The 22,015-nt window shown below is 39.5% G+C and overlaps 1 protein-coding gene across 1 annotated transcript in view; it reads right to left on the reverse strand.

The window, feature by feature from the left end:
- The window catches only part of SORCS1 (sortilin-related VPS10 domain containing receptor 1), a 450,233-nt gene that overhangs the window by 49,449 nt on the left and 378,769 nt on the right, over positions 1-22,015 (reverse strand). The window contains exon 19 of the mRNA XM_011977539.1: positions 3,859-4,045. Coding sequence (XP_011832929.1) covers positions 3,859-4,045 — 187 coding nt within the window. The remainder of the gene's footprint in view (positions 1-3,858; positions 4,046-22,015) is intronic.

A 22,015-nucleotide genomic window follows, 5' to 3' on the forward strand; every position in this document is an offset into this window, starting at 1 on the left:
GGGGGTAGGTGGCTCATTAAGTCACACTTTACAAAATCCTAGTCTGACATTTGCTGGTCAATAAAATGATGGTGTGAACAGTTGAAAAACTACATGGGTTTTCAAGCTACACAGATACTTTTACTCTAAGATGGGGCCAGAAAGTCTTCTGAACATGGCTCCTACATAAGGGAACAGCTAAGGGAAGTGGTTTAGGAAGGACTAGAAGATCCACCTTATCTTTTTTTTTTCTACTTCCTGTTCTGCAAGTTTGCAGCCTTCACTGATTTTTTTTTTTTTTCTGCAAGACTGGCTGCGACAGGGCAGCTTTCTGAGCAGAAATCTGCATGCTCTGTAAATCCTCTGCCCCATCCGACTGAAGGCAACACTGGCTGCAGCATGTGTCTCATTAGTTTGCAAACTAGCAGAGCACAGTGAATACTATCCCCAAGGAATTACTGTCAGGCTACAACAGATTACCACGTGCCCAGCAAGACCGGGCCCACTCCTGAAACACTAGGCAGGAACATCGGCTCCATTTGTTTCAGATGACCTTTGCAAACCCATCTTTTTTTTCAAACCCTCTGGTTTGGAATCAAATCACCTTTCTGCACTGGAGAGTGGTCAGAATGTGTATGTGAGACAGGCAATGGGCTTTCAGGATTGCCCCCCAGGGTAGGAATGGGGGAGGGGCAGAGGACAGGCTTGGTGAGCTAAGAGTTGCTGCTAATTCTACTCTCCCTCACAATCCACTAAGTCCAAATGTATATGCTACTTTATGATGATAGAAAAATCAAGTTTTACTAGGTGCCAGGGTACCATATATTTTGCTCGATGGGACTTTTGGGAATGAGATGAGCATCTGCTTGACAGAGGAGAACATCGAGGCTCAGAGAGACGGAGTGACTTCCCCAGGAGTTTGAACCAAAATCTGGACCTAGTCAGAATGCCCGACTTAGTCCAATGCTTTTTTCCCCCTACAAAGCCACCTCTGCACTTTGGCACCTACAGTCACTCATGACACCCTCTAGCTTTAAGATGCTTGAGAGTGTGACGCAGTCATGTTCTTGTTCTGACTTGCTTTGAGCGTAAAGTGATGCCAGAGTCACAGTGCTTCTCCAATCCTTGATTTCTCCATCTGAAAGACAAGGCCAGAAGTCTATTACGGTATAGATGTGAAGATGAGCAAAATGAGTTTGTGTGCATAGCAAAGCACCCTGGATCCTTTAGGAGGGAGGTACTAACCGGGCATGTCAGAATCTGCTGAAACAGTTATGACATGAGTTTATATGTATGTGAGTTAGCAAACAGCTTCAAACGTGACCTTGTTTTTAACACAATTAGTACCAAAGAGCCAGGCTTAGAAAAAAGTTCCATTATGTGAGGCATGCTTATCCAACCACTTAACCCAAGATGAGTCTACAAAATCAAAATCAGAACACGAAACATTCCATTACAAATTATCTTCCTCTAAGATTAAGGTCAAATATTTTATCCAATCAACTAGGCTAATGAAATGAAAGTATTGCAAGTGAATGAGAAACTGGTTTCTTTTAGAAGGGTTTCGGCAGCCCTTAATCTTGAGCAGAGACAATCTCTGTGTGTGTTGTTTTCCTCTCCAGAATTTTGTTAACTAGGGAGGAGTCTTGCAGGGGAGCAGTAGACACCTCGAGGGGTATGATCACACACATAGGAACGAGAAAAAGCCTACAGAGTGACAAAGAGGTGAAGCTATGGAAGATTCAATGGGAGACCCAGAAAATTTAGATCAGAAGCTGATACTGGCTTTTAAATCAGTATTTACATGTGATTGGACTATGGTAGATGTATAACAAATTTGTGGTGTACGGAACACAATTGTAATTTGTAAGGAAGCTAGTTCTCTGGCAAAATTATCCCTTATAGAATAAGCTATGAGATATGATATGATCTAGGTAGGAGCTATTCTCGGCAAATGTGCTGTCATTTTTTTTGCAAGTTATTTTTGTTACTAATCATTAATGTTTATGATGTAAAGAGTTAAGGAAGCCAGGCAATAGAAAAAGAACTCTCCAGGGGTCCTTAATAAATTCGAGTCTTCATAGTTATGGGTCTCTTCCCCATTGGTCATTCATTCATTCAAGACACTTTTAATGTTATATAAATACTGAAGATTGTCTCTATTTAAATTAAAACATTGGTCAGAATATTGTTAAATATTTTAGCATGACCATTTCTACGATACCATTGCTATCATTTCCCTACATACTAACATATAGGGGGGTATTATGTCTTAGTGAGTGGCAAGTCCTGAATGTCTATATAGGACAAGTCAGGGATGGCAGTTAGATGGAAAGGAGCCCCCGTGGTGAGTCCTGAACTATGTAGTTGTGCAACAAGCACACTGCTTCTATCCAAAATGTTTGTTTCTTCAAGATGATCTGTAAAGAGTAGGGGGTAGATGGTAAAAGCTATGGAGACAGCTCCTCCAATCCCAAGCCACTCTTGGCGCTGACACTGACTTTAGTTAGCAAGAGCTAGGATCCTTGCGGCAGGTGGACCTGAGTATGAAGCATGGTTCTGCTAGGTAGTAGGTCGGCCACTTCAAGCAAGTAACTTAAGCTCTCTGAACCTCTACACTTTTTGTAAATAGAGTTACTAATAGTGCGTACTTCACAGGACTGTTTTGAGAAGTGAGGTAATATACATTAAGAGTCTGTTTAGCACAAAGTCTGGAACATACTGTAAACTGTAGCCAAAAGTAGACAGACCGAGCTGGCACACTGAGAATCGTGTGTAACTTTGTCTAGACCTGAATAAAGGAGTGCATGTTTCTTTGAAGCACCTCTGCCATGAGAGTACAGGAGACAGAGATTAGAATTACTGACATGTTAGGAAGACTCAACAACCAAAACATCTCTTGGTCATTGCTTAATAGTCTTGCTCTCTCACTGGACCACAGCAGCTAAAAAAGAAAATGTTCTGATTGATACTTTCTGTATTCAATTTTGTTCCATGCGCAAGGTGCAGAGGAGAGGCATGGAGTAATGATGCCTGGCCTTCAGACTCTTGACTAAAACTTGATATTTGAACAAGGCCATTCATATAAAGGAGCTACTTTCATTTAAAGGAAACAATTTCATTAGTAATCAACATAAGTCCTATGACTGGGAAACCCCTTACACCTAACATATGAATGACACATGAGCACATATAACTTAGAAGTTATTATTGTCTCATCGTACTTACTCACATCTTTAGAATCCTCAATGAGGGAAAAGCTTTAGTATTTCTTGGAACTGTTTTCTACCATAGTTTCCTTAACGTTGTTTTTATACTCTTTCTCTCTACACCACCTTCTCTCTAACACCAAGTCATCCCAGATAGAAGCCCAGGAAACACATTTTTTTTTTAGAAAAGGAGTGAAACTCTAAAAGGATTATTAATAGCAACATATTATGAGAAGATAGAAATAATCAGATGGTGAGAAACTTATTTACTTGGGGTAATTCTCAATGCCTTAGATTGAGTGGTGCATGTGGATTGTTTACAACAATTTCCGACCCCCCTGCAAAACCAAATTTCTTTGTTTAAACCAAATAGCTCTGCAAGTTGCTCAGCCCCAGCCTCCAGATTCAAGTGTCGCATCTTCAAGGCACCTGGGGTAGGCAGGGGAAATGCAATGAGAATTTGAGGCAATCCAGAGAGTCCAGGATTATTCAAATTCTCTTTGATTGTCTTCTTACTCTTTCCTTATTTTGGTCTCTTAATCATTTCTTCCCCATTCCCCTTCTGCTAAAAGATAACGAGTGCACTTCTTCTAGATACAAAATTGTGAATTCGATTTGAAAGGACACAATGTTTAAGATAGGTCATAAACCAACAACAGTAATAACATACAAGTTACATGTAAGTACAGGACGGCGCTGTCAGAACCCAGACTGTTGTCCACCTGCACGGTCACACGGAAAATGCCCACGTTCTGATAGACGTGTTTGATCCCATCTTCTGTGGAGCTGAGATTGACATAAGACACCGCGATACCATCGCCGAAGTCCACTTGGATGAGTGTCCGCTGAACATCACCCTGAAAAAGAGCCCAACATCAGAGGGAAGAAGTCAGTGTTCAGCTGCTCCTGCCTAGGGGACTGGGGACTATGGCTTGTCCTAGTCCCTGGCTCAGGCATGACAGCAGCCCTGGCTCACTCCTACAGCTAGGAGCATCTGCCTGCCTTTGACAGAATCCCTGTGACATTCCCTGGCAGGCAAGAGTTTGCTATGATGGATACACTCCAAATCTGAAGGGCACCAACTACTATAAGTTTCAGGGATTTGAAAATTAATAGTGCTTCATTATCAGCTGCAATGTGATATTCAGTTCCTCCAAAGGCTTTGGTAATAGTCTTAGCATCCACAAGGATAAAAGGTGTACACACACAGCTTAAAAAATTTAGCTTACCTGGGTCAGGCGCAGTGGCTCATGCCTGTAATCCCAGCACTTTGAGAGGCTAAGGCAGGCAGATCACAAGGTCAAGAGATCAAGACCATCCTGGCCAATATGGTGAAACCCCATCTCTACTAAAAATACAAAAATTAGCTAGGCATGGTGGCACATGCCTATAGTCCCAGCTACTTGGGGGGTTGAGGCAGGAGAATTGCTTGAATCTGGCAGACAGAGGTTGCAGTGTGCCAAGATCGAGCCACTGCACTCCAACCTGATGATGGAGTGAGACTCCATCTCAAAAAAAAAAAAAAAAATTTAGCCTTCCTGACTGACGTGGTAATGGACCACTCCACTTCCTGTGTCTTCAGGACCACCCCTCAACCCGAATCCCCCTCGTTATTTCTCGTTCCCTAATTGTATCATAGGAAGGATGGAAGACACTTTTCCTGATATCTGATATGACACTGGACTCAGCACTGTTATTATTTGAGATAATAATGGTTAATTTTTTTATGCTTCAGCATTTCAAACTATCAAAATGATCTTATGTTATTCTTCACAGATTCTTAGTCTAGTCTGGAGAGAGGAGTAGGCAATCTTTTTTACAGATCTACTTTACAGATGAAGAAGCTGAAGTCAAAAAAGATGTCATCACTTGTTCAAGGTTAACACAGCTAGTCAGTGGCAATCCTGGGATTCTAACCCATCTTTCTGCACTTCCAAGTCATTCATTATAGAGAGAATATAGCACTGTGGGCAATCAAGGCTCTCCTGGGCATGAATTCTCATGTGCCATTAACAAGCTGGAAGACTTCATGCAAGTCATTCAGTCTCCTTCAGTCTCAGTGACAAATCTATGAACTGGGTATAATAATACCTTACTGTCTTAAAGAGCTGTTGTAAAAAACATGCAGGAAATGAATTACAGATTAATTAGTCATCTGTAAAATGCTACATAAAAATGACTGTAAATCAATGTAGCTGTAAAAGACCTACTATTGTCCCTTTAAAGCTTAATTGAAATTGTGTAGTTCCAAATTTCCCATGGGTAGGCAGAAGAAGATAAATTCTGCATTATAAAATCCCAGACCTGTAAAAAAAGAAATGGCCTTTGGAACAACAGTTTAGATTCTTAAGGAAAAAAGTTGCTTAGACCCCATTGACAAAAACCAGCTTCCTTCACACACAGTCCATCCTTTAACAAATTTTGTTGTTGCTGTTAGCCTTTCCCACTTTCAGGAAAGAAAAAAACAAAAACCTTTGAACTAGAAATGTATTTTCGATTAAGTAAGGTTCATATGGTATCACATTTTTTGAAAAGGCCAAGTTTAAAATGTTGACATTTAAAAGATTAATTCACAGGGAAAAGAAAAGTAGTTCAAATCCTATGAATCTGTGTGACTACTCCTCTGCTCTACGCCTAGCCAAGCATTGTATGTGGGACTCATAGCAGTAGACTCTCAGTAAGTACACAGGCACAAATTCTCCCCTAGGGTAAAAAGAGAAATTCCATTCAAAACTACAAAATAAATATCCTCAAGCCCAGATATTGTGCACTTACTTGAATTCCCTTCACTAATAAATATAAATGTCAACTATTCTTGCTGACGTGTCCTTCATTTAAACAACCAAAGTGGACTGATCAATTTCTCATTCTGTTTCCAGCTAGTTTCCACTCCTAGTTTTTAACAGAGTTGCCAGGAAGACGGCCCTAGGTGTGGGCATGGGGAAAGAGCCCACTTTTGAAGCAAGTATCTGAGGGAAATAGCAAGGATATCTGGGGTTATCCACAGAATAAAACAAGGAATGCAGTTTCCACTAGAGAGGGGGAGGACATGAGGGAAGAGGGAGACAGACAAGTTTAATGTACTTTGTGGCAACAGAGTGAGCATCAGGCAGGGCCCATCATTTGCAAACGGACAGGGGAGATTCACACCTTCAGTCACCTCTACTTCAGCCTCCACTGAGAAAGAGCAGACACACAGGTGGGAAGAATACAACTTTGGCTGCCATTGCTTGAGTCTACCTTGCCTTGCCCTTTCTGTCTGGTCTTCATCACTTCCCTTTTGTTGTCCTGCATCAAGACCAGTTACACAAAAGCCCTTCAATTTCTATCTCTCTTGATGTCTACTGTCTGTCTTGCTGCATTTTGTTTCATGATAGGATTCTTCATTCTCCATTCATGGAATGTTCTCTGCCTATATAACAGGTGAAAGGATGGAGCTACTCAAAGTTTGGACTAGTGCATTAGTAAGGTTTCCATTACAGAGTCAGGCTATTAGGGTGTTAGGTCAGGTATTTTACATATAATTATATAACAGATCATACTTTAGATGATAGAATCAAGTATTAAGTTTAACATGCACCTGACAGTCCCTGAAGACAAAGGCATGGAATTCTCCAATCAAATGTGAAGTCCCCAGGACCTCCTGATGTTGGGACAGACCTCTGGGCTTGGACTCTGCACTAAGAGATAAGAATGTCAAGGGGCCATGTATGACAGCAGAAGGCAGCAAATTATATTCCTGTTGTCACTTTCCACTAAAGGTGGACAAACTAGATTCCATGCCTTTTCCTTCAGGAGCTCTCAGGTGAGTGGTAAGACTAATACCACTGTAACAGCTTCATACTGGGGCTCATCTGTCATTAGATTCTGGTGTTTCCGGGCTCAAATAACTGCTAGAAGCAAGGATGCCAGCCACTTTCAGAGAAAAAGAAACCGAGCAAAGGGATGACAGCCCAAGTCCTAATAACTATTGACTAGGCAAACTCACCCTACCAACTCTCTGGTCATTCGTTCACCCAACTGTCAGATATTTATTGAGTGTCTATCTCATGTCAGTCACCAAATGGAAAATGTTATTAAGCAAGCAATAGCCAAACAAACAAAACAAATATGGCCTGGGCTTTCATGAGCTTACAGACCACTAGTGAAACACATGTACTTTAATTAACTAATTATGCAAATAAAATTATTGCAGGGTGACATGAAGGAAAGGTACATGGAGTTGTAAGCTTTTGCAATACACAGGACTAGAGAGCTGATCTGATTGGGAATTTCAAAGTAGGCTTCCAAAAGGAAGTGATATCTGAGCTGAGAATACCTGAAAGAAGCAGGTAAATTAACCAAATGGAGGAGATGAATGAATGAGGTACAACTGAGAGAGTGCAGGCCAGGGGAACAGAGGGAACAGATGTGCAAAGGACCTGTGGTAGAGGGAGATAGTACGGTTGAAGAAATTTAAAAAGAAGGAGGAAAAAGAGAGAGAGAACAAGAACATGTTACCAAATGAGGTTAAAGCAGAGAAAAATACCTTTCCGGACTTGTGAGTCAAATTCCTGATTTTTATCTTTTTCCTAAGAGCAATGAGAAGCCATTGAAGTGTTTTAATTTTTTAAATGTTTTTAAAATTTTGATTGATAATAATCACATATATTTATGGGGGTATATGTGATATTTCAATACATGTATATAATGTGCAGTGATCAAATCAGGGTAACTGTGACATCTATAACCTTGAACCTTTTTTATTTCTTTGTGTTGGAAACATTCAAATTCCTTTCCTCTATCTATTTTGAAATATATGATAAATTATTGTTAATGACAGTTAACACTGTACTGTGTTATAGAACATTAGAATTTACTCCTCCTGTCTAACTGTGATTTTGGACCCATTAACCAATCTCTCCCTACCCAGCCTCTTGTAGCTACCATTCTACTCTCCTATTCTGTGAGATCAACTTAATGATTCAAGTGTTCTAAGTAGGGGTTTAAGGGAAGATGGCATGATGATATTTTTAATTAAAAATGATCACTCTGGCTATGATATGGAGATGAACTGGAAGGGGATCCAAGTGTGCTGGAAAGCCAATTTGGAGGTATTCTAGGATAGATGATAGTAGATTAAACAAAACAAAACAAAACAAAAAAAAACAAACAAAAAAGCTCCAGCAGAAAATTATATGCACCTTTCTGTCAAAATTAATTCTCAGAGTTTATTGGTTTTGAAATCAGTAATTCTGAGCCTTTGATATCAACATCTCTTTTAGGAGTTTTATTTCTTAATCTTGATGTCCAACTACTACCCAAGATCCAGCACTGTTTTGAGGCCTCTGAGAGGATGCCCAGTACTGCTGCAGTCTGAGGTCTGTAGCCGATGCTGGGCTGTAGCGAAGGCTGAGGTCCTCTCATTCTGATTGTTGAATATTAGGTCTTCTTGTGGTCGGATTCATCTGAAGATGAACACTGCAGCACAAGTTGATGCTATTCTTACTTGGTTTTAATATGATGAAAAAGCTTTACCAGGATGCTTTAGGATTGTAAATACTAAGGTTGTAATAAGGCTGGGAATGGAAAGACTAAACTCATTGTTCGTGGACTGGAGCATAATCACAAACAAAAGTGTCATAATACATACGCAGACAAGATTAGCAAACTTCACTAGAAAAATGAGTTGCTGGGTGGTACTAGGATAGACTGTGTGAACTCCACGGGTCTGAGAAGTGTCTGGTTAATGGTTGTATCTTCAGTGCCTTAATGCAACGCCTGCGAATGATCCTTTTTAGTTCCATATAATTTGAAAATTGCACATTTCTATTGTGTTTGTCAAAATTCTTTCTTATATATTATCTCATGTGGATGTTAGGACCCTAGGAGATAGAAAGGATAGATGTTATTTATGTTTGATACACCAGAAAATCTGGAGTACAGAGGGGTTAAGTAAGATGCATAAAGTCACGCAGCTAGTTAGAGACCTACAAAAGGGTTTAAGAAGATCTGTGCTTTGACTTGACCTATTCAGTTCAGTTCTCTTTGAGTTTCTTTAATTGAAATTCCTTGCAATATTTCTCTCAGACCAAGAGGAAGGTGGTAACAAAGATAAAGTATTATTTTCTTTTCTTGCTTGACTGCATTCCTGGCTTTGACTCTTTTCCTCTCTAACAATGATAGGTTGGCATTTACTCAACACTCCACTTCTGTCTACCCGCTAGTAAAACAGTATCATGTTTAAGCCATAAAGAAGATAGAGAATATGAGAAACAATTGGTATTCATAGTCAGTAGTCAGTAAAGTCATGTGTATAATTAAGTGAAAAATACTTCAATCTAATAAATCAAAAGAAATCATTTCTGAAACTAAATCCAGGCTGGCAAACATCTAGACTATTATAAAATTCTTTAGATCTAATGCTCTTTAGTCACATATCCTAATACAGACACAGAATTGAGAAGACTAGTTCAAAAGAAGTTCCTGAGAAAGGCACAAAACCCACATGAAGTCCACGTGATGATTCTATTCTCCAAGGGCATTGCTGACTTCTAGAATAGAAAAACAAATATATCAAATGGCCACCAGGAAGCCAATATTAACCTGAGCAATGAAAGGTGTGTGAACCTATCAGTTCCTGTAACACAGATTCACAGAAGAATGGGAAAATAAATGCTATGGAAACTCAACACGGACAGCCTCAGTCCAGAAATGAGACTCCAAGATGTCCCTTAAGGCATCAGAGACCCATTGTAGACAGATACCAGGCTCGTATATCAGAACCTGGTCCACGCAAGCACAGCAGTGGCCCTGACTCAAGCTTCGTATGAGCAAATTACATTGCAGAAAAATCACTAGTATAACCCATTTTTAATTAAAAAAAAGCAACAAATAAAACAGCAAATATAATAAATCTGTGTGTGTTTGTGTGAGTACGGAGAAAGGTGATAGCAAAGGTAGCCCAGACTGTTAATATTGATTACCCTGGAAGTGGAGTGAAGTGAAGGGCAGGAAGGGATCAGCAGGATTAAAAGAAAGGAGTGAATGAGGGGAAATACCTATTTCTCCAAATTTAAAAGCGGGTAGAGGACTGTATAACACAAGAAACATTACAAAATACAACATTATACCTCTGTTATTACTGTAAATATTTTAATATGGATTACATACATTGGAAATAACCAATGTAACACAGACTTTGTTTTGACTGATGATGGAATATAACCAGCTGGATTTATGTTGTTATTTTTGTGTTCTTTTGACCACAAAGTAAGATTTTTCACACATTAAGCAGCATTGAGTGACAGAAAGGAAATCAGATTATTTCAGCCATTTCTTTATATGACTAAGGATATTTAGGCAGAGTACAGCATATGAAATAAAAGTATCTCACCATTATCCTGCATACCCTACTCTAAGGAGGTAGACTCAGGTTAGCAAGGTCTCAACAAGAAGTGGAAAAGGAAATAACATTTCAATGTACCCTGGTATTCAAAGAAGAGATTTCATCAGCCAATGTAGTAAATACATGGAGAGAAAAGCTATCCTCCTGTGTTTATTCAGAACAGTGAACTATGGCATGTGACTTTGTACACAAAGCGAGAGTGCAAGTAAGATTGATCTAGTTGGGTGCAGTGGCTTATGACTGTAATCTCACTACTTTGGGAGGCTGACGTGAGGGGACCACTTGAGTCCAGGAAGTCAAGGCTGTAGTGAGCCATGATTGCACCACTGCACTCCAGCCTGGATAACAGAGTGAAACACTCTCTCATTAAAGACAAAAAATAGAAAAGGAAAACAATTGCTCTAAAAGATCCCCTGGGTGGTCACTAAAGGAGAAGAGAGAAAACATTTCTTGAAAGTTTACTGTGTCAGAAATAATAGCAACTACTTTCTATATATTATCTTATTTAATCTTTGTATCAGTCTGTTTTCACACTGCTATAAAGAACTGCCTGAGACTGAGTAGTTTATAAAGTAAAGAGGTTTAATTGACTCACAGCTCCACATGGCTAGGGAAGGCCTCAGGAAACTTATAATCATAGTGTAAGGGAGAGCAGGCATGTCTTGTGTGCTGGCATGTGAGATACAGTGTGTGTAGGAGGAACTATCAAATACTTATAAAACCATCAGGTCTCTGAGAACTCACTCACTATCATGAAAACAGCATAGAGGAAACCACCCCTACGATCCAATCACCTCCCACCAGGTCCTTCCCTCAGCACTGGGGATTATGAGGATTACATTTCAAGATGAGATTTGGGTGGGGACACAGAGTCAAACCATATCAATCTTCAACCCTAAGAACTCAGACCTGTTCAAATTTGCCTAGAGTCACAAGACTAGTTTGAATCAGGCTGTTCTTAACTCTGAGTCCAGCACTCTTACAACTCGTTCACAGAAAACACTCAAACTACACTGGTGCTCATTCCCAGATGGGTGCTAAAGAATGAATTCACTGATGTGTGAAACCAAAGAACTTTGTGAGCTTCGCTAACTACAACCCTTTAGAGGAATGCCAAAGTGATGTAAGATGATCCCAGTGTAATATGCCAGGCTCTATAAAATACCCCAGAAGCTTCAAAATGTGTTTGTGAGGGTTCCTGGTGGTGTGAGTATTTGACAAAGTCTAACATGACTAATCAGGAAACAAATGTTGTAATTGTGTTGGACCTTCTCATGTGACATTTTATAATAGTAAACTGAGCTTTTATAGAACAAGAAAAAAACAGTCTAGGATAAAAGGCAGCTACACACAACCTATCTTCTGTTCCCAAGCAAGTTATTTGTCCTCTCTGACTTCTCTTCCAAGAGGTGCTGCCACTGCTGAAAGCCAAAGTTTCCACACCAGAGCAGCTGGGACAGAGTGCTCCCAGGATGTCTGGTTTGAATCATGCCCTATAGGTGTTTCTTCAGTTTCAAAACTGAGCTCTGGACAGTGACTTCAAGATGTTCAAATCCCTGCATAATTACAGAGTATTGTCAGCCTTTTCCTCTTGTCTGTTCAAAGATGGTTTTCTAAAGCACATGTCTTTCTCCAAATGTGCACACCTCCTGAGCTTCTCTGCAAGCAAAACCTACAGTGAATTTGGATGCTCTGGCCTGGGAGATGAAGAGTCACCACTGTGAAGAGGATAGTGCAGAAGGTTTTACATTTTTTCTAGAGAACTCAGATCTGTCAAGGCCAGGAATTCCAGAGAGAGCACACTTTGAACACACCAAATCATTTGCCTAGATTTATGACATTTCACTTTCTCTCAGATGAAATGAAGATGGCTGTTTTTCGGGCCCTTCTGTGAGGTCTCAGATCCTTGGGACTTGACTAACTAAAAACCCAAATACTTCTGGATCTAATGCCCAGATCAAGACATTCCAATAGCAACATCACAAAGTGGTTTAATCCTTCCCTTGGAAATGGGCGATAGTACCATGTATTTCACTGAATCTCAAATTTCCCTTTTGTGTGTTCTGTACTTGGTGTCTGGTTTAAAATGGAACAGAATATATAAGGCAGGAGGAGTACTTAGCGTGTGTAAGCAGATAATGACTATGAGCTGGGGCCTCTGCACTCTATCTAGATACTGTGGTATAGAGAGGTTCAGAATCTTGACCCATTGCAGTTTGGAAGCACTTTTTAGATAATAAGGGGCACTGCTATACTGTTACCACTGCATGGTGGCTGTAGGAATTACATCAGCAGGCTCTGGCTGCCAAATGACACAAATCTTATAAATGTTTTTGAATGACTTTGGAAATTCACTCATAAAGGAAAAACATTCAACTATGCAATTAGAACAAAATTATATATACTTTGAAAATAGGAGGAAGTTTCCTTTAGGAATAAATCTCTATAGAATCGGGTTTTCCTAGTAGTAAAATATGTAACAGAAATTTGTCAGCATAGTTAGAAGAAATTTTAAAAAAAAGAAAAAAAAGGCACGGTATATTCATTGGTAAAATACAGAAATACATAAAATGATGACAAAGAAAATCAAAATCACCCATAATTATATCACCGACAGACTACCTTGTTAACATATTGGTGAATACCATTTTAATCAATGAGAATGCACGTGGACACAGATACCACTCCTGTAACACTGGAATCACTATACTGTTTTAAGCATTATGTGGTCAACATGTTTAAATAGCTTAAATTTTTATACCTAGTATCACTTGGTGGTCTTAACCAAGTCATAAGATCTCTTCTACGAAATGGATATATGATTTCTTGCCCTGGAAGTCACTTCATCCCCCTTCTAAATTATTAGGTTGTTGTGAAATTCATTTTAAAGAGGTGCTGCATGTGAAAGAGGTGCCCTACAAAAGTTAGGTGGCGACCTGCGAATTAGAAGACCTACTTTTATGTCCTTCAAAAAACATTGTTTATTTGGACCTCAATTTCTCTACTTGTAAATTAAAGATGTGAAGAGCCGATGATCCTAATTGCCACTTCCAAGTCAGATAATCTGTGATTTTTACAATTCTATTATTCTTGTTATTAGCATTATTGTGAATCAACACATATATATTCTAACATCAATTTGTGCTGCTGAGATAAGCTCAGATCTCAGGTAAAGATGCGGAACTTATTCAAGTGCTGCTGTCGTAAGGTGGAGACTTTCCACTGCACATTAATGGTAGACCAGCTTGAGGACTGAGCAGCTGAGCAGAGGGTCATAGAGTAACAAATGGCAAAGTGCAAAGCCAGAAGCCTGAGGAAGTTACTCACTCAGATGAGGATTGCATGGTGTGATGAAACCTTGATTCAGGGCTGGTGACCACCCAGGTGGATGAAGTGGGACATTAGTATTGTCAGGGCCTAAAGTAGGCAGACTAGAAGATTGAAAATTCAAACTGAAGACTATTTCATGAATCCAGCCTCTGGGATGTTTGCTGAACTGGAACTGTCAGTAATGAGCCAGGTATACAAGTCAGACTAAAGTTCTTAGCAAACATCTTTTCATTGAGATCCTAAAGAACAGCAATACTCCAATATAGTTGCATTTGTTTTCAGGGGAGAGAAAAGTGGAGCCTTAGAAAGGGTTGCTGACCAATCCAACTTGAACTTCAGACATTAGGCTTCTAGCTAAAGACAACCCATATTGCCTGCCTCATTTCCTTCAACAACAACAAGTGAGAAGAAATTAAGTGGCTCGATTTCCTTGCTTGCTAGAGTCAAAGAGAATAATGCTGAATGGAGAAAGGAGTAACACACGAGAAAACCTCAAGTCTTCAAGGCTCACTGAAATCAGCTTCCACTCCTTTGTATGGAAGAAGGAAACAGTTGAGGTGTCTATGTCAGAACTAAGCTGACTTAGAAACTGATATCTGCCTCACAGGGTCAGGAGATCGAGACCATCTTGGCCAACATGATGAAACCCTGTCTCTACTAAAAATACAAAAATTAGCTGGGCGTGGTGGTGCGTGCCTGTTATCCCAGGTACTCGTGAGGTTGAGGGAGGAGAATCACTTGAACGCAGGAGGCGGAGGTTGCAGTGAGCTGAGATCACACCGTTGCACTCTAGCCTGGCAACAGGGTGTGTCTGAAAAAAAAAAAAAAGAAAGAAAAGAAACTGATGCCTGCCTCAACATAACACTGCTTATTAACCCTTTGTGCCACCACTAAAGGCTCCAAATAACCTTTTCTCCAGATGAGAAAGTAGGTCAAATTGTCATGAATTCAGACGAGTGAGTATCTCGTAGAAATTTTTATCAACAGCCATCTTCTCTACCATCTGATGGTTGACAGCATCCTGCAATATTTATGAAGTGTTATTACACTGTGGGTACTTTAATGCTCCCCTAAGTCTTTCAATGTATATGAAATTATGAATCATTGAAATCTGTCTAACGAGGACACAGTCCTCACGTTTTAGAGTTAAATCTCACAAAAGTGAAAATCATGAATTTTCCTTATTAAGTTTCAGTCTTTGTATGTAAATTGAAGTATTAAGACAATGAGATACAGATCAAAGTTTTAATTTTTGTCCCTTGCCTTAGATTTAATTTAAAAGTCTTAAATTATGCAGAGAATTGCATCTCTTTACTCTTACAGCTGTTTAAAACAGATTTAATTATCTTCCTTAACACGCAGATACTACTTCTGCCTATCAGTTCTCTCAAACAAATGCCTCCCAAATCAGTTTTGTTGAGTTCTTCAGACTGATTAGGGCCTTTGCCATCTATCCTGTGCCTTCAGGTCCTTGCATTGGATTTCTCTGGGAAGCTGAGTTATTGTGTTGAAAGTCTATAGGCTCATTAGGTTCTCATTAGTGGTCCAGAGGACATCCATCTTGAGTGAGTCTCCAAGCACAGAGATGCCACCTCTCACTGCCTGCTTGAATCTCAGTGCAAAACACCTTCGATCAGTTTCCTAAAAGTCAGGTATAGTTTGAAAATGTTCAGCATCTTAGACTCAACTTTATGGACTTCTCTACTCCTCTTCCAGTTGGTTCTTGGATTAACAGTTCTTTATTTTTAAGGCAATAATGATGCCTAAATGCATTGTGTGTGCTTGTGTGTGCACGCACGTGTGTTCTTCTTTCATCTGCCACAGTGAGTCTGGGATGGAAGTACGACTGCTCCTTTGCCTTGTGCTGCTAATGAAGGTTCTGTCATGAGAGTACACTTGGAGAGAACCCTAAAAGCAGCAGGAAATGAGGCAGGTGGTATTGATGACATTGGAATTTTTCATCAACCTCAGAATAGCTATGTGGCTTTCTGAGTAACACATCAGGTGAGCCAAGTTGTGGGATTTTGGAGGAATTGTGTTATGGAAGCATTTCTGTCATCTAGGTTTTGAGGGTGACCTCATATGCTATTTGCAGGAAAGAATCCCATTTCTTGCATATATTAAATCTGTAATTTTCTGGCTTGAGCATATACTACTGTATATGAAGTTGCAAACTAGTATCAGTGTACCTAGCCTTTAATTATTTTCTGTCAATAAGAAGTTCTCTTTGCTCTGGTTTCAGCAATATTTTCATTGATATTCTTATGCTAGAATTAGGATACGCACTAGGAAAGGATTAAGGAAGAGATTTAGATTTCAGATGAAGATTTTACCATGTTTTGACTGGTTTTCAAATGTTAAGAGTCTTTTCCTTTTAAGTTTCAGTTTTATCTCTATGCTTCTTGGGGAAGCCTATCCAAATCCAGATACATTTATTGAATTTCTATCAATATGTTAGGTACATTGTACAGAGATGTGGGAACTGCAATCAGGAGTGACATGATTCTTACTTTAAACTATACCCCCAGTATAGTTTACTGGGGGATGCCAAAAATATTATTACAAAATAATGCAATAAATTACTGCATTATAATTTATTATATTTAGATAATTTATTATTAATCTTTTTTATTTCCAATAGATATAAGGTATTAGGCACTTCCTACTTCATGTCATTAGATTTTCATTTAAAACTCAATATAACAGAGGTCCTAGTCAAACCAAAACATATAGTCCCACAAACTAAAGTAAGTCCATTAATGAATGAAAAGTACATGATATAAAATTGGCACTTAGTAAAATATTCATCAAAGAACAAATAAACAAACACAAATATCTAACTATTTGCTGAGGCAGTTGATGCTTCAGGTCTCTGATGGTTTAGATGAAATGCAAAGGAGATGGAAATTACAAGGAGGGGTTTGTATGCAAGTAACTGGGGCAAAGAAAAGAGGCTTAGATCAGTCCCTAACCCAACCTAGCCCCATAAACGAAAGACAAGAAAGTGGGAGAAAGCTGAACCATGATATAAGATGGATAGAGGCACAAGCTTTGGTACTCACATGAAAATAAAAATACTGTAACAACTTGGGGAGGTGAATCTTTTGCATTAATCACACTGTGATGTCCTATCAGAACCTAGCAGAGATCTCTAGGTTTCTTTGGTACCTGGAAGACTTGCTTTTTACAGGCATCAGAAGCATGACTTTAAGATCCCTCTTTTTATAAAGAGTTGGTACCAGAAATGGGGCAAGAGTCAGGCACTATTTTCAAAGTAAATTCAGAAGGATCAAATTTAAATAAGAAATGCACTCATAGAGATTTTGAGGAGAATAAAGACACCATGTATTGCCAGTAGGGGCACATGCCAGGGATTGTTTGTTTTTGTTTTGGATTTAATTAAAAAATATTATAGCCTAATTTATACCCAAGCCTCTAAAGAAATACATGTATTCTAAATTCCTTGGGTGCTGCATTCATATCCTATGTTTTTGCAATATTCTTTAGAATAGATAAACAGTGTCAGGCACACTAGGCATTCAACGAAGGCATCATTTTCCAAAGAGGGTGAACCCAGAGAGGATTTCGCATCTCTCTTTGCTGAAGTGTTCTTCCACAAATGGATCCCAAGCCATTAGCATTCTCAGAGAAGCCAGGAGGAAAATTTTGGTACATTTATTGATTAGTGTCTAAGAATGAATATAAGAGCCACAGGCTAAACTGGCTTGGTCATTGATGATTTGGCCTTTTCTTTCTACTCCTTGATCTTCGTGACTACTGATAATCCCAGCCATGGGTTTCTACAGAGGCTTAGGAGCTACATGAAGTTCTTCTTAGAAGCTACATGAAGTTCTTCTTAGAAGCTACATGAAGTTCTTCTTAGAAAATGGTTCCTTCACCATAAAGAAGCAGTAGAAAGACAAGATACCACAGATCCTGGATTAGACCCTAGGCTCTAATAGTTAGCAGTTGTGTGATCTCAGGTAAGTTACTTGCCTTTCTGTGCCTCAGCAGTGCCATCTATAAAATGACAATAATGGTAACACCTACTTGCATAGAGTTGCTGTCAGATCTACATAAGATAATTCAAGAAAAGCCTCACAAACTGGAACAGTGGTGCTCAATGAATGTTGGATAACCACATTATTATTATTGTGTCAAGTGTCAATTCTCCTCAACTTTTGAGACACTCTGTGTCTCTTCATTCTGCATTGCTAATCACGTGCATCTCCCGTGCCTACATATATAATCCAGAGGGTCACAGAGAAACTGAGGGTCTTTTTCTGCGAGGAGGAGTCTGAATCATCAGCACAGCATCTCACAATCACATGTGAGGTCCCCAGGGTCTCCTGATATGAAGAATGTGCTGTTGGCTTGGTGCTCTGCACCAGGAGAACACAGCGTCAAGGAGCCAGATCTGACAGCTGGAGGCAGCAGATTTCATTCCTGCTGTTGAAGCTTTGCCCACTCAAGTGGAATGAACTGACTTGTTATCTTTTTTCCTTCTTGTGCCCAGAAGGCATGAATTCACATATCTTCGAACCAGATTCCCCAATCTGTTCCCACATCACTCAACCCAGTGTGAGATGCCTGATGATGATCTTTGTTACATGGAAAGCAGAGTTGAACAGATGAGAACCAGGTCTCTGTCCCTGAAGTGTGTTCTCTATCATTTGCACAAAGGCTGGAGCTAATCAGAAGTGAAAGTTCTTGTTTCAGATCTTGCTATATTGTGTTCTCAGAAATGGAAAAGCTCTCTGAACTCTGCCTTAGTGTAAACATCTGCTGCTTCAAAAGACGACACTCCTCTGGGTACCAGGATCAGGTGCCTCATGTCTCTGGGAAGAGAACCTTCACATTCACCTCGCACACAGGGCGGAAGTTTGGCCCTAAGCGTACCAGAAAGGTTTTTCTTATTTTTCCTTTTTTTTTTTTTTTTTTGCCCAAAGATGTAAATATAAAGTACTGTATTTTAAATGGATTTCCAAAATGACTTTTAAGTAAGCTTTTTGTTGAGTAAAAGGTACTTAACATTGTACATTACTGAAATTGTACATTAAGGTAGTGTACTCATTGTACATTAAAAATGTACAAATCACTGAATATACAACTTGAATTTTGCAAAGTGAATGCATCCATTAACTGCTACCCAGATGAACCACCTGAAAACTGTCAGTACACCCAAAGTTCTCCAATCACCCTGCCTCCAAAGTTAACAGTAATTCTCTCTTCTATTACATGAATTATTGTTATTGAGACGGAGTCTAGCTCTGTCACCCAGGCTAGAATGCAGTTTTGTGATCTCAGCTCACTGCAACCTCCGTCTCCTAGGTTCAAGCGATTCTCCTGCCTCAGCCTCCCAAGTAGCTGGGATTACAGGTGCCCACCATCACGCCCAGCTAATTTTTGTACTTTTAGTAGAGATGGGGTTTCACTGTGATGGCTAGGCTGGTCTCGAACTCCTGACCTTGTGATCTGCCTGCCTCGGCCTCCCAAAGTGCCGGGATTACAAGTGTGAGCCACCACACCTGGCCACCATAAATTATTAATAGCTTTGACTATTTTTGCATTTTAATTAAATGGAATAACGCAACATACATTCTTTTTAGTCTGACTTCTTTAGCTCAATAATGGATATGACATTTATCCAAGTTTTTTGCATATAGCTTTAGTTTGTTCTTTTTCATTCCTGTATGACATTTCATTCTGTAAATATACTATAGTTTATGTATTCTACTATTCATGGATGGTTAGATTGTTTCCAGTTAGGGCTCTTACAAATACTTTTGCTACGCAAATTATCTTACATACATTCTGGTGCGTATGTGTATGCATTTCTGATAAGTATATACCTAAAAGTGGAAACACCGGGTCATAGGTGGTATACATGTTCAGCTAGAGCAGTTAATGTCAAACAAGTCCCAAATGGCAGTATGTATCTACACTCCAAATAGCATTATATGAATGACCAGCTGCTCCACATTCTCAATAACACCTGATATTATTAGTCTTTGTTTTTGTTTTTGTTTTGTTTTGAGAGGGAGTCTCACTTTGTCACCCAGGCTGGAGTGTAGTGGTGCAATCTCAGCTTACTGAACCCTCCACCTCCTGGGTTCAGATGATTCTCCTGCCTCACCTTCCCAAGTAGCTGGGACTACAGGCACATGCCACCATGCCCAGCTCATTTTTTGTTGTTGTTGTTTTATTTTTGTTTGTTTGTATTTTTAGTAGAGATGGGGTTTCGTCATGTTGGCCAGGCTGGTCTTGAACTCCTGACTTCAAGTGATCTGCTCACCTTGGCCTCCCAAAGTGCTGGGATTACAGTTGTAAGCCACCACACCCAGTCTATCATTAGTCTTTTAAAATATACATCTTCTGATGGTGCACAGTAATATATTATTATAAATTAAGTTGCATTATACAGGGATGCTCAGAATTTTTTCATATGCTTATTGGCTATTTGGTTACCCTGAGTTATTTGTGCATTTTCTTTTTTCTTTTTCTTTTTTTTTTTTTGAGATGGAGTCTTGCTCTGTTGCCCAGGCTGGAGTGCAGTGGCACGATCTCAGCTCACTGCAAGCTGCAAGCTCCACTTACTGGGTTTACACCATTCTCCTGCCTCAGCCTTCCAAGTAGCTGGGACTACAGGTGCCCGCCACCACGCCCAGCTAATTTTTTGTATTTTTTTTAGTAGAGATGGGGTTTCACCGTGTTAGTCAGGATGGTCTCGATCTCCTGACCTTGTGATCTGCCTGCCTCGGCCTCCCAAAGTGCTGAGATTACAGGCGTGAGCCACCACGCCCAGCCCCATTTGTACATTTTCTATTGAGTTACCAGTATTTCCCTTATTAATTTGTAGAATTTATTTATACTCTCCTAATTATGATTCCCTCATTGCAATTGTTTTATTTTGCATAATAAAAACAATAAAAAACAAATAAAACAATTTTATTAATTACCGTAATAATACCTTTTCAGTAAGGTATTATTACAAATACTTTTTTCCCTCTAGGGCTTAATTTAATAATAATAGGTTATTGAAAAGGTATTATTACAGATATCTTTTTCCCCTCTAGGACTTAATTTTTTATTTTCAAAATAATGCCTTAACAGAAATTCTTAATTTTAATGTAGTCCTATTTAAAATTAGTATAATTAGGCTGGGCGTGGTGGCTCATGCCTGTAAATCCTAGCACTTTGGGAAGCTTAGGTGGGCAGTTCACTTGAGGTCAGGAGTTCAAGACCAGCCTAACCAACATGGTGAAACCTTGTCTCTACAAAAAGTACAAAAATTAGATGGGTGTGGTAGCTGGCACCTATAATCCCAGCTACTCAGGAGAGTGAGGCAGGAGAATCTCTTGAACCTGGGAGGTGGAGGTTGCGGTGAGCCAAGATCATGCCACTTGCACTTCAGTCTGGGTGACAAAGGTAGACTCCATCTCAAACAAATAAAAATAAAAATAAAATTATAAAGAAAGTATAATTATAAAGAAAGTATAATTATAAAGAATTTCTTAGTAAAATTCCTTTATACTTAATGGGTTTTCTTTGCTGTTTTAAAAAAAATCTTTGCATAACACAAGGTCATGAAGATACTCTTCTGTGCTTTCTTTTAGAAATATTAGTATTGCCGGGCACAGTGGCTCATGCCTGTTATCCCAGCACTTTGGGAGGCTGAGGTGGGCGGATCATTTGAGTTCAGGAGTTTGAGATGAGCCTGACCAGCGTGGTGAAACCCTGTCTCTACTAAAAATACAAAAATTAGCTGGGCATGGTGGCATGTGCCTGTAGTCCCAGCTACTTGGGAGGCTGAGGCAGGAGAATTGTTTGAACCCGGGAGGCGGAGATTGCAGTTGAGCCGAGATCTCGCCACTGCACTCCAGCCTGGGCGACAGAGTGAGACTCAAAAAAAAAAAAAAAAGTTAGTACTAGCTTTCAAATTTTTACTGACAATACAGTTATAATTATGTTTGTATATTATGTGAGATAAAGATTCATGTATTCCCATAAGGATATTCAAAATTGTAGCACCCAGGTATTGAAAATATTATAATTTCTCCACTGTACTGCAGTGTCTCATTTGTCATAAAGTAGGTGTGTGTCTATATAT

The sequence above is a fragment of the Mandrillus leucophaeus genome, unplaced genomic scaffold, assembly GCF_000951045.1.
Source record: "Mandrillus leucophaeus isolate KB7577 unplaced genomic scaffold, Mleu.le_1.0 Scaffold18, whole genome shotgun sequence".
NCBI lineage: Eukaryota > Metazoa > Chordata > Mammalia > Primates > Cercopithecidae > Mandrillus > Mandrillus leucophaeus.